Consider the following 17810-nt stretch of genomic DNA (forward strand, 5'->3'; position numbering starts at 1 on the left):
CGCGCATAGAGGCGGCAGCAAAATCCACAACCAAGAAAGTAGTGGATTTTGCCTGCCCTGTACCCCGTGAGTTTGGGGTGATCGAGGGGGTTTTCAGCCGCGGATCTGCGGCGTTTTAAGAGAGACTATATCATTTTAGGGAGACTTCAGAGTTTCTTTAATATTGAGGGTACTTATGGCTACCTATTACTAAGGCATAGCTCCCAACTGTCCCTTTTTGGGAGCCCTGTCCCTCTGTCCCTCTTTCCCCCTCATTTGTCCCTCTTTCAGGACTTTGTCCCTCTTTGTATGTAAATATATATATTTCTATACTAAAAATGTGTTTGATTGACTCTAAATGTTATTCCCCACCTTTAAATTGATATATTACTAATTTTAAAATGTTAATATGAAGGAAAATGAACTAGGATAGAAAGGACCAGTGTGGTTTGAATTATAAAACATCATGTTTCTTATGAAATCTTTATGGTGTGCGTGACTAGAGGCGTGGTGAGGGCGTGGCCAGGGGTGTGATATGGGGCGTGGCTTAAGTATCCCTTTTTCTCATCTCAAAAAGTTGGGAGGTATGCTAAGGGGCAAAGGAAGTAAGGGAGAGGTGACAGCTGGGACAGACAGCACATTTGCGGTGCAGTTTGGTGGGGATTTGTAGTGCATGGAGGGCGAAGTCAAAGGTGCCAGGACATCTCTGCCTATAGGCTCCTGTTAGGTAAATCCGGGCCTGATCGCAACAAGCATGCAGTTAATTTTGTCAGAACTGACAATAATGTCAGAAACACCTGATCTGTAGCATGCTTGTTCAGGGTCTATGGCTAAAAGTATTCGAGGCTGAGAGATCAGCAGCGCAGCCACTGCTATTGTTCAGAAGGAAATTCATATGGAAGCCTCCATACTCCTCTCACTTCAATAGTGTTTACTTTCTAGTTTGAGAAATTTGGCCTTGTCTTTCCCAGTCCAAATGCTAGAGGGCGCCGAATCCAAACCCCTCACATCAGCCAGATACCTGAAAGGCAAACTAACAGAATCTCTGCTAATGTAACATAATAACACATAGGCATGCCAGCCCATTTTTAACACGTTTTATGTCAATATGACTGATAATATGAAAAAAAATTATTTCACTGAAATTAACATAATGTAGATATAGACTGTGTCCTCGGAGCAGGAGGCGGCCATTTTGCTGTAGACTAGAGGAAGCGAGGGAGGGCTGCTTGTATTCTAAGCTGAACAGGAGTTCCTGGTGTGAAACACTTGGGGTAAAAAGGAGAGCTGCTGCATGAGTGACTTTAGGCTTGTGGATTCCTACTTTCCAGATCACATCACCAGGTGAGCAGTCAGTGTGTAAGATGGGTAAACTGCATTTTACATATGCATGTAAATACATAATAATATTATATAGTAAAAAATAAAATACAAATCATGCTGTAGTTGTGGAAGGATGCTAGATGGCAGACTTTAGTGGAACCAGCAGGAAACCTCATAGGGAACACTTGTCCACTCACAGCACCCTCTACAGCCCAAAGAGTTGTGAATGGCTGAATAGTGTGTAGTTATGACAACTTATTGGAAATCTAGCAGCTCAAGAGGGTGCTGTTGATCCAATCCCTATGAGGTTTCCTGTGGGGTCCCCTAAAGTAAACTAGCGCATCTGCTTAACCCAATACTGATGTGACAGCTCTTTAGGGCTGACATAGGCACAAAATATACTGAATCAATGAAATTACATGTACAGTTAGACATAATCGGAGACTATTTCGGTCTGGGCAGCAAGCTGGTGTCACACAACCAAAGCTTTCCTTACCCAGTTTGGTATTCAAAAGTATATTGTAGTGTGGAAAGTGATTTGAATTTATGACACTCCACTCTTATCCCATACTATCCCTTGCCTATCTTAAAATGTACCAGAGACCGCAGATACTTACCTTTTTATACATACCTTTGGCTTCCTCCAGCCCCATGGGCACAGATTGCTCCCACGCCACCGTCCTCTGCTGTCTGCAGCTCCGGTACCGGGTCCTGTAACTTCCTCCAGTGTGCCATAGGTGATGCGCGCTATTTACGTATCTCTCCAGCACCCGCTGGAGCGATACATAGAGGGCACACTTCACTTGCACAGACTGGCCGCGACTGACCGAAGTAACAGGACCTGATACCGGAGCTGCAGGCAGCGGAGGACGGCGTGGGAGCAATCCTTGCACATTGGACTGGAGGAAGCCCCAGGTATGTATAAAAAGGTAAGTATCTGCAGCCTCTGGTTTCCTTTAAAGTAAATGAGAAGTGACTGTAAAACAAAAGTAAGATACTCATGTCCTCTTTTGGTGTCCTCGCTGTCCTCTTTCAAATTTGCACCTCCGGGAGCTCTCGGAAGGATTCGGAAACGCTTGTGTCCCCGAGTGCTTCCGAACACAGGCGGCTCCGTACTGCACACTAGTGGAATATGCCTTTGGGCATCCTCAGAAGGCTTCAGAAGCACTTGTGTCCTGGAATGTTTCCGAGGATCAGCAAAGGCGTATTCAACTAGTTGCTTGAATTCCTGCAGCAGAGGTGACCTTGCCGGCGCGAGGGCAATTGGAGAGGACCAGGAAGGCTCTATGAGATCCAGAGCCTTCCCTCTCTAAAGGGGAGAATATATATTTTTTGTTTTGTTACAGTGGCTTCAGCATTAATAAAAACCCACTGAAAATACTGTATTGGCCTCTGGAAGACTGAGTATGTCAGGGGTGCCCAATAGATCGATCGCGACCACCTGCTGAGTAGATCATGGCCACATCACGTCAAATTTTGCTGCCACGTAGCCGTGGCTGTCAGAATTTGCTGTCGTAGATGCATCAGGTAGGAGAGGAGAGAGGTGCGGCTGAAGGTGAGAAGAACAAATTATTACATAGCGTCTCCTCCCCTCCAGGTTGTGAGACATGCACAGCGTCTCCTCCCCTCCAGGCAGTACACAGGCAGCAATGTGGCCTTTCCCCTTTAGCAATTCCCACAGGCTTGATGGGGAAAGTGGGAGGAGGGGTCTGGCTATACTGGGAATGGGCTACCAATAATGGGAGCATGATTTGGCTGTCTATGCTGGTTGAGGGAGGCCTACCTCTAGAACACCGTGTACCTGCCGGCCACAGAGGAATCTTTTGCTCACACGGGGAGTCCAATGCAGTCAGAGGCCCATCACACCTCACCATGAAGTCCATACAACAGCAACAATCCACAAGGACTCAACCCTCCAGAAGTGTAATACAGCGAAGTATTTATTTTTATATAGTGGTGATACAGCACACTGTCAGTGTGCTGTATCACCGCTATATAAAAATAAATACTTCGCTGTATTACACTTCTGGAGGGTTGAGTCCTTGTGGATTGTTGCTGTTGGAGGCCTACCTCTACCTTTTTTTTTTGGGGGGGGGGGGGGGTAGATCACACCAGCTCTGTAATTTTTTTAAGAAGCTCTCTAGTAATAAAAGTGTGGGCACCCTTGGACTATGTAGACCAGGATTAGAGCATTGCACCTCATTGACCCATGCTGGCCTCGATTCACTAAGACACGTTCCATAATAATCCTGTGTTCAGGGAAGTGCCAAAGTGTTTAACTTTTTTTTCATTAAAAATTTACAATAATTTTCTCTCCATGCGGGAGTCAAAACTGTTTCGGTTAGCGTGCAGCCCCAGAGTGCAGGATGCTGGTCATATTCGTGCATTCATATAGAAGACATGAATAAACATCTTTGTAAGCCTATTGTGAGAGGCTGCATTGTCAGGCAGATATATGCAGCACTGTGCCCTGCTTTGTACACCTGCTGCCTTTACATACATGGATCAGTGTCACCGTCCACAATCCAATGTCCTATTGGCTGGTGAGTTTCCTCTCCGTTCTGCTGCTACCTGGATTGCTCTGAGAGACAAGAGAGGTGGGCTGTGTCTGCAGCCTGGCAGGGGACTGTGACCCGAAGCGGGCGTGTGCTTGTTGCGTGGCATCTGTGTACAGAAGGGTGGGCACATGCAAACAGGATGAGGAGAGAGGGTGACGAGAAGGACAACTAGGGTGGGGGCATGTGTGTCTCCACCTGTGAATGTCACCAGGAGCATCTCATGCTTGTGTCACCTACTATAGAGGGGGCTTGGCCTGCACATTTTACCGCATGGCTAATTGTCAGTTAAGGTGCGTACACACGCACTACCAGCGGCAACGACGGGTTCACCGGATCCTCCCGCTGTGCGGGCTTTTAGCTGACAGTAGTGCGTGTGTACACACTGTCGGCGGACTGATAAGGCTGTTTCTGACCGATACGATCAGCGTTCAGAAACAGCCTTATCAGTCCGCCGACAGTGCGTACACACGCACTACTGTCGGCTGAACATCTGCCCAGCGGGAGGGTCCGGCGGACACGTCGTTGCCGCTGGTAGTGCGTGTGTACGCACCTTTACCGACATTTCCAGGCTGGTCTTAAAATACTGGTCATCTCAACTCTTCAGTCGAGCTTATCATAGCGACCTCTCAGTTGCCCGTCTATCACTGGACGACGGCCGCTGGGGATCACAGTTTTTCCTAGCCTTTGGTGGGGATCACCCCCCTCCCATTCATATACTTGCCCCAGATAGCTGGACATGGTCCTCTGGGTCACATCTCTATAAAGTCTCTAATATGCACTACCCCCTAGTTTACATTGTGATTACGTTATCATTCCTCTTATTGCATGATATTTGACCAATGTTACGTTTATCACCCTGTTATTGTATGACATCTGATCAATGTTACGTTGACTGTTACGATATTACTTGGCCATATTGTTAGCCTTACTGTATCTTTTGAAAATTGAAAATTTAATAAAAAAAATTTGGAAAAAAAAAATACTGGTCATCTCTTTCGAATCTCTGCCTCCAGTGCTGGAAAAACCTTGTCCTGTCCCTGCCAAATGCGGTAATGCTTAGTGAAGCATATTGTCTGTATTCCTAGGATTCCACACTGGAACATCTCACACCATTATCAGGTCATCATAAACTCAATTCTCAAAAATGTGTTTTGTGTATTGTATTTTTTTCAGTATGAAAGGATGATTCGTGTTAAAACTGAAGAAGAAGAAGCAGCATTTGTCAGGGGAGATGAGCCATGTAAGGAGGAAGAAATTCCTATACAGATCAGCACAGGTGAGGGATTAGCATTAATTAAAACATCATACTTTCCTCTTAACTCACTGTGAACATATCTTCTTACCTGTTCTCTGTCAGTAAAAAAAAAAGTAATCAAGAGACCATACGGGCCCACAAAGTGCAAAGGAGGAGTCATCAGCCCCTATTAGAAGTAATGAGGACACAGTATGTGCCCAGTGGGGGAGTGAGGAACCCTCAGCCCCTATTAGACTTAGTGGGGAGACAGTATGTGGCCAGTGGGGGAGTCAGGAGACATCAGCCCCTATTAAAAGTAATAGGGAGACAGTTATGTAGTAGTAATAATTCCAATATTTCTCCTGTTGGACTCAAAGCACTTGCAACACAGCCACTAGAGCACACTCAGTAGGCACATCAGGCACACACATTAGCTGTATGTCAGTCATAAGAATTGACCCATTTGAAAGAGAATCGCAGAAAATAAGATAAAGTGGCTTATCGATAGCTGAACTCAACTCATTTATTACCGGGGGGATACCATCTTTGCCAGGTGCCTTGTCAATATTAATCTTATTTAATTGTGCTTGCACACCTTCCTGTGTCAAGCAATTTATGCTGAAAGAGGTAGAGCGGGAACAACCCAGGTCTATAAGGTATGTACATTCTACAGAAGTCATTAAGAATCTGTTTGAAAGTTTGCCCTTTACTTTTAGTGTCCTTGCCCTATAATTTACTATCTTAGTCTTAGCAAGTCTCTGAGCTTTTTAAAGTTAGTGTAACGATCAGTGACGTATCGGATGACCAGAATGAGCTCTATCAGAACAAATAGTCAGTTATTTATTCAAATGTGTGATCACACGTGTTTGGGTGCACAGTAATAACAGGAGTACTCCTAAGTGATAGCCCTTGGTGGCAGGGGCTATCACTAAACAGAGAGTGGTCGAACAGGCAAAAGTCGGTAACAGATCAGTCAATCAGAGGTACAGAATCGTCAGATTGGCCAAGGTACAGAATTGTAAGGCAGAAATCAGGGTCGGTATTCAGGCAGAGAGTCGGCAACAGATCAGATCGGTAAGGTACAGAATCAAGAGGCAGAGGGTAATCAGAGGTTCAGGCAAAAGGCCATACACAGAAATAATCAATACTATAATAATAGTAATAATCCTAAGCTATGTGTGAATCCCCGGGGTCCTGCCTGTTCAAACACACCAGGATCTGACTAAGGTCTGAGAGCTATCGCTGTGAAATATTCGCAACAACAGACGAAGAGCAAATGACAAGCAGGTCCTGATATACTGTGGATCATTCAAACGGCGCCGTCCAGAAGCCCAACCAATCAGGATGCAGGATCAGGCAGGCAGCTGTCAGCTGACATGTCTCCTAAGAGGATCTCCTAAGTACGCTGGCGTTCCGCGCGCGAGACTGACGCTCGCCAACATCCCCTTACAGACCGGACCTCCCTGATACAGGCGGGAGACCCAGAGACGCCGCAGCGTGAGCTGCCGCGATGTCATATCCGCATCTATATCATGCCTGACATTAACCCCCCCCCAGGCATGGACTCCGGACATGCCTTGAACGGTTTCTCAGGGTGTAAAGTATGAAATTCCTGTTTTAATTCCTCCGCGTGCAGTCAGTGATCTGGTACCCAGGATCTTTCCACAGGACCATAACCTCTCCCAATGAACCAAATACTGCACAGAGTTTCGCACTTTGCGAGAGTCCAAGATCTCCTCGATCTCATATTCGGGTTCCCCATCTATCACAACGGAGGGAGGGAGGGGGGTGAGGAGTCCACATACACAGCAGGCTTCAACAATGACACATGAAAGGACTTCACACCTCTCATGGTAGAGGGCAGAGCAACTCTATATGTCACCTCATTGATTTTTTCAGAGACCGAATATGGACCAATATATTTAGGCCCCAATTTTGCTGAAGGTTGTCTTAAAGCTATATGACGCGTGGATACCCATACCATATCCCCTGGAGAAAAATTCCATTCAGGAGAACGCTTCCTATCTGCCTGCTTCCTATGTGTTTCAAATGCTTTCGCCAAATTGACCTTCACTAAAGACCAGATTCTTTTTAAAGAGTCCTGCCACCCTTCCAATGCAGGGAGGGAGAATTACTCACAGGTAAAGGGGAAAACTTTGCGACCTCCCTGTGACTACCTGAAACGGAGAAGACCCAGAGGAAGCGTTCTTAAGATTGTTGTGGGCAAATTCCGCAAAAGAGAGGAATTTGACCCACTCATGCTGAGAATCAGCCACATAACAACGAAGAAATTGCTCTGACTGGTTAATTCTTTCAGTTTGGCCATTAGTCTGAGGGTGGTAACCTGAGGAAAAGGACAAGGTCAGGCCTAATTGTTGAGAGAATGCTCGCCAAAATTTTGACACGAACTGTACTCCCCTGTCTGACACTATGTTTACTGGTATCCCATGCAAGCGAAAGATGTGAGTAACAAAGAGGTCCACCAGCTCTTGGGCAGACGGGAGTTTTTTTAGAGGCACAAAGTGAACCATTTTACTAAAGCGGTCCACTCCCACCCAGATCACGGTTTTCCCTTCTGAAGAAGGGAGTTCCCCCACAAAATCCATGGAAATGCGAGTCCATGGTTTTGTGGGTACTGGCAAAGGCTGCACAGTCCCCGCAGGAGCCTGTCTGGATGGCTTGCTGCGAGCACAGACTGTACAGGACATCACAAATTCTCTACCATAATTTTTCAGTGACGGCCACCACACACTACGAGACAGTAATTTTTCCGTTCTGGCTATACCAGGATGTCCTACATTCTTATGGCTATGAAACATCTGTAGAACTTGAAGGTGCAAATGTAATGGGACAAACAGGACACCATCTGGCTTTGCCTCTGGAGCATCAATCTGATAAGGCTGCAGAGTGATTGTCAGATCCTCCATGGGTTCTGTAGCGGCCACCACTATGTGCTCAGGCAAGATATTTACGGGGAGTGAGGGCTGGACTGTCTCATGTTCAAAGCAACAGGACAATGCGTCGGCCTTAATGTTCTTATTACCAGGTTTGTACGTAATTATGAACCTGAATCGGGAGAAAGAGTGCCCAACGAGCTTGTCTCGGGTTGAGCCTCTTTGCCCCTTTCGATATACTCCCAGATTTTTATGGTCTGTGTATACCGTAATCACATGCTCTGCCCCTTCCAGCCAGTGACGCCACTCCTCAAAGGCCATCTTGATGGCCAACAATTCCCGGTTACCAATATCATAATTATTTTGTGAGGAAGCACGGAAAAGCAGCCGCTGGCTCTCAGAGCGGGGCGGCTGCTTCCATGTCCAGCATGGCAGCACGGCGGGGAGAAATCGCTGCAGGCCGCGTGGGCAGCAAAGGACGCGGAGAAGCCGCTGCATGCAGTGCGATGGCTCCCGAGGCGGATAGCGGAGACGCTGCTGGTGTGGCTGGGACGCATAGTCCCTCTGGGGTAAGAGTGGCGCGCGCGCGCTGAGGCAGGGAAAATATGGCAGCCAGAAGTGAGTCAGCTGACCAGGCTGGTCAGCTGACTCTGGCTCCACTCCTCATTGGTCCAGCAATTGGGGAGGTGCTGGAGAGATTACTGTGTATATATACTGCCGGCTGTTCAGTTGCTGGTTGTCTGGCGTTGCGAACACAACGTGGGAGCACTCAGACCTTTAGTCAGATCCTTAAGTGGGCCGGGACCATCTGGAGCTGTAATCCTACACTTAGCTAGATTCTGTTGATAGCTTAAAGTACTAGTTTGATTGTGATTATCTGTTATGACCCTTTGCCTGCCTGACTATCCTCCTGAACTCTGATCTTGTACCTTGCCATTCTGATACTCTGTTGCCGAACCCCGGCTCGTCCTTAGACTCTGCTTCTGCCTCCTGACTTTGTACCTCGATATATCTGATACCCTGTTACCGAACCCTACCTGTACCTTAGACTCCGCCTCTGCCTTCTGAATCTTTACTTTATCTGTCCGTGTGTTTACGACCTGGCTTGTCCGACCTCGAGAACCGACCTTACTATTAGAGGCAGTTCCCCGTCCTGTTAGTGACACTTGCTCCAGAGTGTCACTCTCAGATAATCCTTCCTACTCTCAGCCTGACTCCTCCCGCTTTGGAGAGTTCAGGTCTTCGGAAGGAATCCGTGCAGTACTCCTTACTGCTCTGAGGCCTAGTCCTCTAAGTGTTACTGTTACACCAAACACTATACTCTAATCAGGTGTACAGAGGTTAGCTGGTATATCGGATTATCGGTGATACTGCAGATCACCGGTAATCAGATCCTCTCTGTGCTCCACCGTTCGTTACATATTTTCTGCGGATGAAAATTTGCGTGAAAAGAAGGCACACGGGTGTAACCGCCCCTGAATTCCTGAATGTTGAGACAGAACAGCCCCCACACCTATCTCCGAGGCATCCACCTCCACAATGAAAGGACGTGTCACATCCACATGTCGCAGGATAGGAGCCGAACAAAAAAAGGGTCTTTAATTGAGAGAAGGCTGCGCAGGCCTCTCTGGACCATTTATAGGTGTCCGCCCCTTTTTTGGTTAAGTCAGTGAGGGGCGTAACCACAGTGGAGAACCTCTTAATAAATTTCCTATAATAATTTGCGAACCCCAAAAATCTTTGGAGTGCCTTCAATCCAGGGTTGTGACCACTCCAAGACCGCTGAAACCTTCTTGGGATCCATGGACAGACCATTAGTGGATATAATGTAATCCAAGAATGATACCTCTGAGACTTCAAATAAGTATTTTTCTAGCTTGGCATATAGGCAGTTCTGTCTGAGTTTCTCTAACACAAATTTGACATGCTCCCTGTGTTCTCTGAGGGTTGTAGAAAAAATCAAAATGTCGTCCAGATATACCACAACAAAACGTCCCAAAACCTCTATGAATATCTCATTGACAAATTCTTGGAAAACTGCAGGGGCGTTGCGCAACCCGAAGGGCATCACTAAGTATTCGTAATGCCCATCGGGCATGTTGAAGGCTGTTTTCCTCTCATCTCCCTGTCAGATACGTATCAAGTTTTAATCCCCTCTTAGGTCCAGCTTGGAGAACAATTGAGCCCCAGAAACTTGCGAAAACAAATCCTCAATTAAAGGCAGTGGGTAGCGGTTTTGTATTGTGATTTTGTTCAATGCCCTATAATCTATGCAGGGCCTGAGTCCACCATCTTTTTTCTGAACAAAAAAGAATCCAGCCCCTGCCTGTGACTTGGAGGGACGGATAAAACCTTTCTCAAGGTTCTCCCTGATATAATCTTTTATGGCCAGCTGTTCAGGGCCGGAAAGATTGTATAAATTACCCCTGGGAGGCATGGTACCAGGCCTTAAATCTATGGGGCAATCAAAATCCCTGTGAGGAGGAAGCTTGTCAGCTGAACGAGGACAAAACACATCAGAATAAGTAGCGTACGGAGGAGGAATCCCCCCAATCTGGAAGTCAGCAGAGCAGATGGCGATTTTTTTCCCAAACACTGACCCTGGCAATCTGGTGACCACGCCAGCAGCTGCCCAGTATTCCAATCTATCTGAGGGGAGTGTTTACGTAACCAGGGTAAACCCAAGACAATGGTAGAGGAGGACATGTTGAGAACATAGAATTGCATTTCCTCCTTATGCAGAACCCCCACGTGAAAAATAAGGAGGGGAGTCTGGGAGAGAGGTTGCCTATTCTGTAGGGGAGAGTCATCGATGGCGGTAACATAGATCTGCCTCTCCATGGTAAGGATAGGAATATTCCACCTAGAGGCCAGATCTAAATCGATAAAGTTTGCTGAAGAGCCTGAGTCGATAAAGGCCTGAGTATAGTGAACTTGATTCTCCCACGTAACAGAGCAGGGCAATAACATTTTAGTATTTTTAGGAGGTAAAACAAGTTCGCCCAGGGCAGCACCTCCTACTACACCTAGGCGGAGAAGTATTCCGACTTCTTGCTTCAATTTTGGACGAGATGCACCTTCTCCCCACAGTATAGGCACAGACCCTCTTTCCTAGATTTTTCCTAGATTTTTCAGTCTCAGACAATTTTGAATGACCTATCTGCATCGGTTCATCTGGACTAACCGTGACCGAGGGAGTGGGGGAAGCAACCTTATGATAAGAATGTGACCTGCCCTGTCTATGGTATCGGATCCTGCGATCAATCTTTATGGCCAACGTGATGGCCTCATCTAAAGATCTCGGCTCGGGGTGACTGATCATGACATCAGATACTGAACCTGACAACCCTGTGAAAAAGCGGTCCAACAAAGCAAAATGCCTAGAAGAGACCACACATTTTCTAAACTCCGAAGCATAGTCTTCCACTGTACCCTGACCCTGACAAAGGCTTTTCAACTTTCTCTCTGCTGTAGCGGCAATGTCAGGGTCGTCATAAATGACTGCCATGACTGTAAAAAATGCCTGTACGGATGCCAAGGCCTCATGACCATCAGTCATACTATAAGCCCAAGTCTGAGAATCCCCATGCAACAAGGTCTTAATTAAAGTCACCCTCTGAACTTCAGTGCCTGATGATTGGGGTCTCATCTCAAAATAAGACAGACATCTGTTTTTGAAATGTCTAAAATCTGATCTATGACCTGAGAACTTTTCTGGGAGTGCCATTTTTGGTTCAACTACACGAGTGGGAAGCAATGGTGCTACAGGTACCTGCAGATTGCGTACGGCATCAGACAGGAGATTAATCTGAGCCTGTTGTGACGTCACAGTATTATTTAACTGCTCGACAGCTGTAGTTAGAGCCTGAACCTACGCATATAAGGCCTCCATAGTGGTCATGGTCTGTTATGCAACGATCAGTGACGTATCGGATGACCAGAATGAGCTCTATCAGAACAAATAGTCAGTTATTTATTCAAATGTGTGATCACACGTGTTTGGGTGCCCAGTAATAACAGGAGTACTCCTAAGTGATAGCCCTTGGTGGCAGGGGCTATCACTAAACAGAGAGTTGTCGTACAGGCAAAAGTCGGTAACAGATAGGTCAAACAGAAATCGGAGTCGGTATACAGGCAAAGGTAGGCAACAGATCAGATTGGCTAAGGTACAGAATCGTAAGGCAGAAATCAGGGTCGGTATTCAGACAGAGAGTCGGCAACACATCAGATTAGTAAGGTACAGATTTAGGAGGCAGAGAGTAATCAGAGGTTCAGGCAAAAGGTCATACACAGAAATAATCAATACAATAATAATAGTAATAATCCTAAGCTATGTGTGAATCCCTGGGGTCCTGCCGGTTCAAACACACCAGGATCTGACTAAGGTCTGAGAGTTATCACTGTGAAGTATTCGCAACAACAGACAAAGAGCAAATGACAAGCAGGTCCTGATATACTGTGGATCATTCAAACGGAGCTGCCCAGAAGCTCAACCAATCAGGATGCAGGATCGGGCAGGCAGCTGTCAGCTGACCAGTCTCCTAAGAGGATAAGTACGCTGGCGATCCGGGCGCACGAGCCTGACACTCGCCAACATCCCCTAACAGACCGGACCTCCCTGACACTGGCGGGAGGCCCGGAGACGCGGTGTCAGATGCGGAAGCGGCGGCTGCGCCGCTATCCGCATCTATATCATGCCTGACAGTTAGCTTTTTAAAATTCATGGTTTTAGCTGTCCCCTTGTTTACAACCCTGTTGAGTAGTAGATCAAATGTCACTATATTATGGTAACTATTTACCAAATGTTCTCAAACTTACACATTAGATACCATACCATCCGGTCTATTTGAAATGACCAAATCAAGCAGAGCACCTCCCATGGTTAGTTTGGTTACCATATGAGTTAAGTAATTGTCTTGCAGTCTTGATATAAATCTGTCACTTTTTACTAGAGTGAGTGGCCTCAATTTCCAAATTCATGTCTGAATAATTAATTGTTTAAGAGGAAATAAATATGGCAGCCTCCTTCTTAGGTCAGTTATCTTTTAAAAAAAAACATATGTTTCAGTGTGTCATAGGGTTGCCTCTATTGTCATGGTAGAATTGCTCATACTTTACCGATGTACCCATCCCTATTACTACACATTTTACATTCTTGCCAGATGGACGGTACATCCGCAGTAACACTGGTGAGCATCCTGGTGACTCCCCAAATAGTGACAGTGATGGTGAGACAACAGAAGAGGACGAAACCTCCAGTTCTTCACATGTAAACTCCACAACCCCAGCGACCTCATTTTCATGTCCTGAGTGTGGGAAATGCTTTCCCTCAAAAAGCTTTCTCTACAGACACCAAGCATGGCACTTCCGTGATGATCAGCCATTTTCTTGTTCAATATGTGGGAAAAGTTTTACGCTGGAATCTGAATTTGTCATTCATGGGAGGAAGCACACAGAGGAAAAGCCATTTTCATGTTCTGAGTGTGGGAAATGTTTTGCCCACAGGAGCGTTCTTAATCTACATCAGAAAATTCACACGGGGGAGAAGCCATATTCATGTTCTGAATGTGGGAAATGTTTTGCCAGCAGGGGCTTTCTTAATCAACATCAAAAAATTCACACCGGGGAGAGGCCATATTCATGTGCTGAATGTGGAAAATGTTTTGCGTACAAGAGCATTCTAAATACCCATCAGCAGGTTCACACAGGGATAAAGCCATATCCCTGCTCTGAATGTGGAAAGGGTTTTATCAGGAAAGGTTACCTTGTCAAGCATGAAAAGGATCATATCAAGGAGAAGAAATGTTAGTGGCAGCAAATGTTTTAGCCACTGGGGCCATCTTACCGCACATCAGCAATATCATATTGAGGAAAAGCCATGCTGGCTACATTGACTAAAAGAAAGACCTCTTACTCAGCTTCAACAAGGGAAAACAAGTGTCCAGAAATCCCAGATGATGCAGAGGAAGGCATACATTCTTTAAAAGAGAAAAACAATGATCAAATTTGTGGCAAATAGAAGCACCTTAATTCAGCCGTCATTATTATTATCTTTTGTTCATAAAGTACTAATATAACAAACATTTGGGGTTTGAGGTTTTTATGAATTGGATGAGTGAGAGAGTTGCAGAGGGTGGAGACAGCTGTACAAGAATCTTGCAGCACCCCCCCCCCCCCCCCCCCAGATTTCGACCACCACACTAGGTCATTTGCCGATACTGAAAAATGAGCGACAAATGAGTACATTGGGGAATATTCACCAAATAGAGATAAAATTGCAGTGCGTATGAAGAGCACGTCAATATCACCATTACTTCCACCAGTTGCGTAACGCGTATTACCCTAGCAACATGCACATTTCTCAGATAACGTGGGCTTCGCTAATATGCAACTGGCGTAGATAACGCTGCCTGCACATGCCAATTTTACTGTTATTTAGTGAATATGCCCTTTTGTAATATAGTTTACTTCGAGACCTTGCCAAGAAGCGTGTCGGTATGGCACTTGTGCTTCAAACTGTTCCCTAGCAATCTATGCACCACCGTTAAGGGCATTATTTATTGTGTGTGTGCACATCTTTATTGGGGGTCTGGCGAAAGAGTGGGGACTGGTTTGAGGATGCTGTGGAGTGTGTGAAAATAAAGGGCGTTAATAGGCAGAGACAGTGAGTTCCAGTTCACATGAGCATCCTATGCCATATTGGTCAAATGTTTTCAAGCATTTTACAGCTCTTGGCTGCAATCTGTTTTTCACCAAGTCAGGCAAAAATAGCTGTGGAAATGCAGGTGTACCAGATGCCACCATGGGCTGTATTGGGAATTGCGGCACTCAGGCAGTAATTTGGCTACCATCAAGACAGAGCCCAAATTACAATAAAAACAGCGTAACTCAGCGGCCAGCAACAGCTGGCAGCCAAGTTACGTCTAAGGGCCCATTCAAACTTGTTCGCTTTACAAGCGATTTCAGCATCCATGAAAATCGCTAGCGTTTTGAAAAAACGATTTTCTGAATCACAAACTGGTTACCTGCAGCATTTTCTGAGCGATTCTGAGTGACTAGCGTTTCAACGTTAAGTATAGGAGTGCTGGTAAATCGCTCTGGAATCGCTGGCCTGTTCACAATCCATCTGCAATTTTACCCATCAAACCTTGCAGTTTACCCACAAAACACCTCTTTTTTTCCTGTGCAAGATGTAATTTACTGTTTTTGGAAGACAGACACAGCTTATTGAACTAGAATACTCAAAACGCTGAATAAAATGCTTTCTGTACTGTAAAAAAAAATCGCTGGAAAATCTTGAGGAAAAAAACCACTGGAAAACTCCAGAAAATCGCTCAGTGTTTGCAATTGTATTTAGCGATTTCTAGTGTGAATGGGCCCTTACCTCACAGTTCACACCAGCCTGCAAGGGGAATAGCCATAAATGCTGCCGGGACTTTTGCAGGACCAGGTGAGCCATTTTTTCAGCTTCACCCTGTGCCTGAATTTCCTGGCGCCTTAATTGCATGTCCAAGCTTTTCACCCCTGCAGGGGACACAGAGGTGCATCGGTAGATGAACCTGGACCATGGTCGCATCAAACTACAGGAATAAAAGGGACTGAAATATGGCATTTGTGCAAACGATGGCCAGCAGTACAATGGTGTGCAAGTGTCCATGTGAACCGGCCCTATAGCTTTTGAGGATGCAAGGGGATGGGTGGCTTATTGATGGTCTAAAAGGTATAGATTGATGCTATTGAGGGAGCTGGGGGTAGATGGGGAGAGGGGGACAGGGCATTTTCTAGGCTTACTGGATTTCAGAGTGAAGTTGGAAAAGACCCCTCTCCCGCAGACTTAAGCCACTATTGTAATGTTGCAGTCAGATATCACCCCCACCCCCCAGTGTAAGGCAGCTCCCCAGTAGTTGGTGTCCCACAGTATAGGTAGCCGGAGTAGCCCCCAGGATTACACAGCCAAATTGGCCCAGTATTGGAAGCCAGAGAATGCACCCCCAGTATCAGGTATTTAGAGAGCCCCCTGAGTATTAGGTAGGCAGAGAGGGTGCCTCCAGTAAAGGTAGCCAGAGTGCCCCCTCCCCTCATTTAAGTAGCCAGAGAGACATCCAGTATAGGTAGCCCCCCCCCCCCCCCGCAAGAAATGCCCCCCCCCCCTCCCAATGCAGTTTGTACAGTAGAGGTGTGAATTTAAAGGGGCACTATGGTGAAAATTGTAAAATGTAAAATATGTGCTAACATAAACAAATAAGAAGTATGTTTTTTCCAGAGTAAAATGAGCCATAAATGACTTTTCTCCTATGTTGCTGTAACTTACAGTAGGTAGTAGAAATCTGACAGAAGTGACAGGTTTTGGACTAGTCCATCTCTTCATGGGGGATTCTCAGGGATTTATTTATTTTCAACAGCACTTAGTGAATGGCAGTTGCTCTGTCCAACTGCCAAAAAACTGTAAAAAAAAACAAAAAATAAAGCAACCAAACCAGTGTTTAGCCGCACACTGTCACAATTTTTTTTTTAACATAATTTTATTGGTCAATTGTAAGTACAAACTTTCACAGACATTCAAAGCATTTGCATCGTTATTACCATATCTGTGTGAAACTTGGATTCTTTTTTCACCTCGAGAGACTGTTCTGAGGTTGATAGAATAGTCATAAAGATACCTTACATTTGCAGATGCGATGTTAGAGGGGTAATACCTGCTAGCACTTCTTTGACCAATTTAAATTTTAACCTAATAATAACATAGAAATATACATTAACAATTAGTAACAAATAAACTTTTCCGTTGATCGATCGAGAGAGTCAAATAAAGAGTTCTACTGTGGTTGTTCCATTAGTTCCCTATATTCGGCTGTGGTTTGGTAGTCTATCCAAACTGCCCATTTTGCATAGTATTTGTCGTATTTTCCTTTGCTAGATAGAATTGTTTCTTCCACCTGTTGTATCTCGTTCAATTTTTTGAACCATTGACCTACAGTGGGAGCTTGAGTGGTTCTCCAGAGCATAGGGATAATGCACTTAGCTGCGTTTAGCATATAGGGAACTACTGTACGTTTGTAGTGTTTGTATGTATTCATATGGAGTAAAATACACCCGGGTGTCTCGTCTAGATTAAGAGCTGAGACAGATTTGCTAATCCTTATAACTTCTGCCCAAAAGTTTTCCAATTTAGGACATGACCATAGCAAATGTATTAGAGTTCCTCTTTCTTCACATCCCCGCCAGCATTTCCCATCTATTGTGCTATATATTGAGGCCAACCTGTCTGGGGTCCTATACCATCGGGTTAGTATTTTGTAATTGGTTTCTTGCGCTCTGGTGCTGATTGAGGTAGCATGCGTATATTTGATGATTGCCTCTTTTTGTTCTGTGCTAAATTCAATACTAAGATCTTTCTCCCAAGAGCGTATATAGTGTAGCTTCCTGTTCCTGGCCTAGCAAGAGGTTGTACAGGGAGGAGATCATATGTTCCATCCTATTCTTTTTCAAAAATATCCCTACCCATTCCGTTATCTCTGCTCTGTCGTTCAGAGCTAGTTTCTGTTGTTTAACCCAGCTTTCTATCTGGCATAACCTCCAAAAATCAAACGGGAATTGTGAGTGTTGTTCCCTTAGTTCACCCAGGGTTTTAAGTCTGTCTCCTTCCCATATGTGTCCCAAACATATGCCTGTGCTGCCTTTCCATGAGCCAAAAAAGCCCCTTTCTAGGCCCGGGGAGAATAGAGGGAACCCTTCCAAAGGGGATAACAGGGAGATATGTGGGAACCATTTGTGTTTTTTGTTTAACACGTCTCCTATGCGTAGGGAGTTACTCACCCAGTC

At 45.5% G+C, this 17810-nt stretch overlaps 1 protein-coding gene across 2 annotated transcripts in view; it reads left to right on the forward strand.

Annotated features, from left to right (window-relative positions):
* The first annotated feature begins 1042 nt into the window (after positions 1–1042).
* LOC137534294 (gastrula zinc finger protein XlCGF7.1-like) overlaps positions 1043–17810 on the forward strand; it is a 28239-nt gene continuing 11471 nt past the window's right edge. Inside the window, exons 1-3 of one of the 2 annotated variants that reach the window (XM_068255724.1) lie at positions 1051–1323; positions 5034–5136; positions 13151–14071. In XM_068255724.1, the coding sequence (XP_068111825.1) occupies positions 5043–5136; positions 13151–13797 (741 nt within the window). In that variant the 5' untranslated portion in view covers positions 1051–1323; positions 5034–5042 and the 3' untranslated portion in view covers positions 13798–14071. Of the gene's footprint in view, positions 1324–5033; positions 5137–13150; positions 14072–17810 lie in introns of those variants that run through there. The other variant, XM_068255723.1, reaches the window with a different exon arrangement.

This window comes from Hyperolius riggenbachi, chromosome 10, assembly GCF_040937935.1.
Source record: "Hyperolius riggenbachi isolate aHypRig1 chromosome 10, aHypRig1.pri, whole genome shotgun sequence".
NCBI lineage: Eukaryota > Metazoa > Chordata > Amphibia > Anura > Hyperoliidae > Hyperolius > Hyperolius riggenbachi.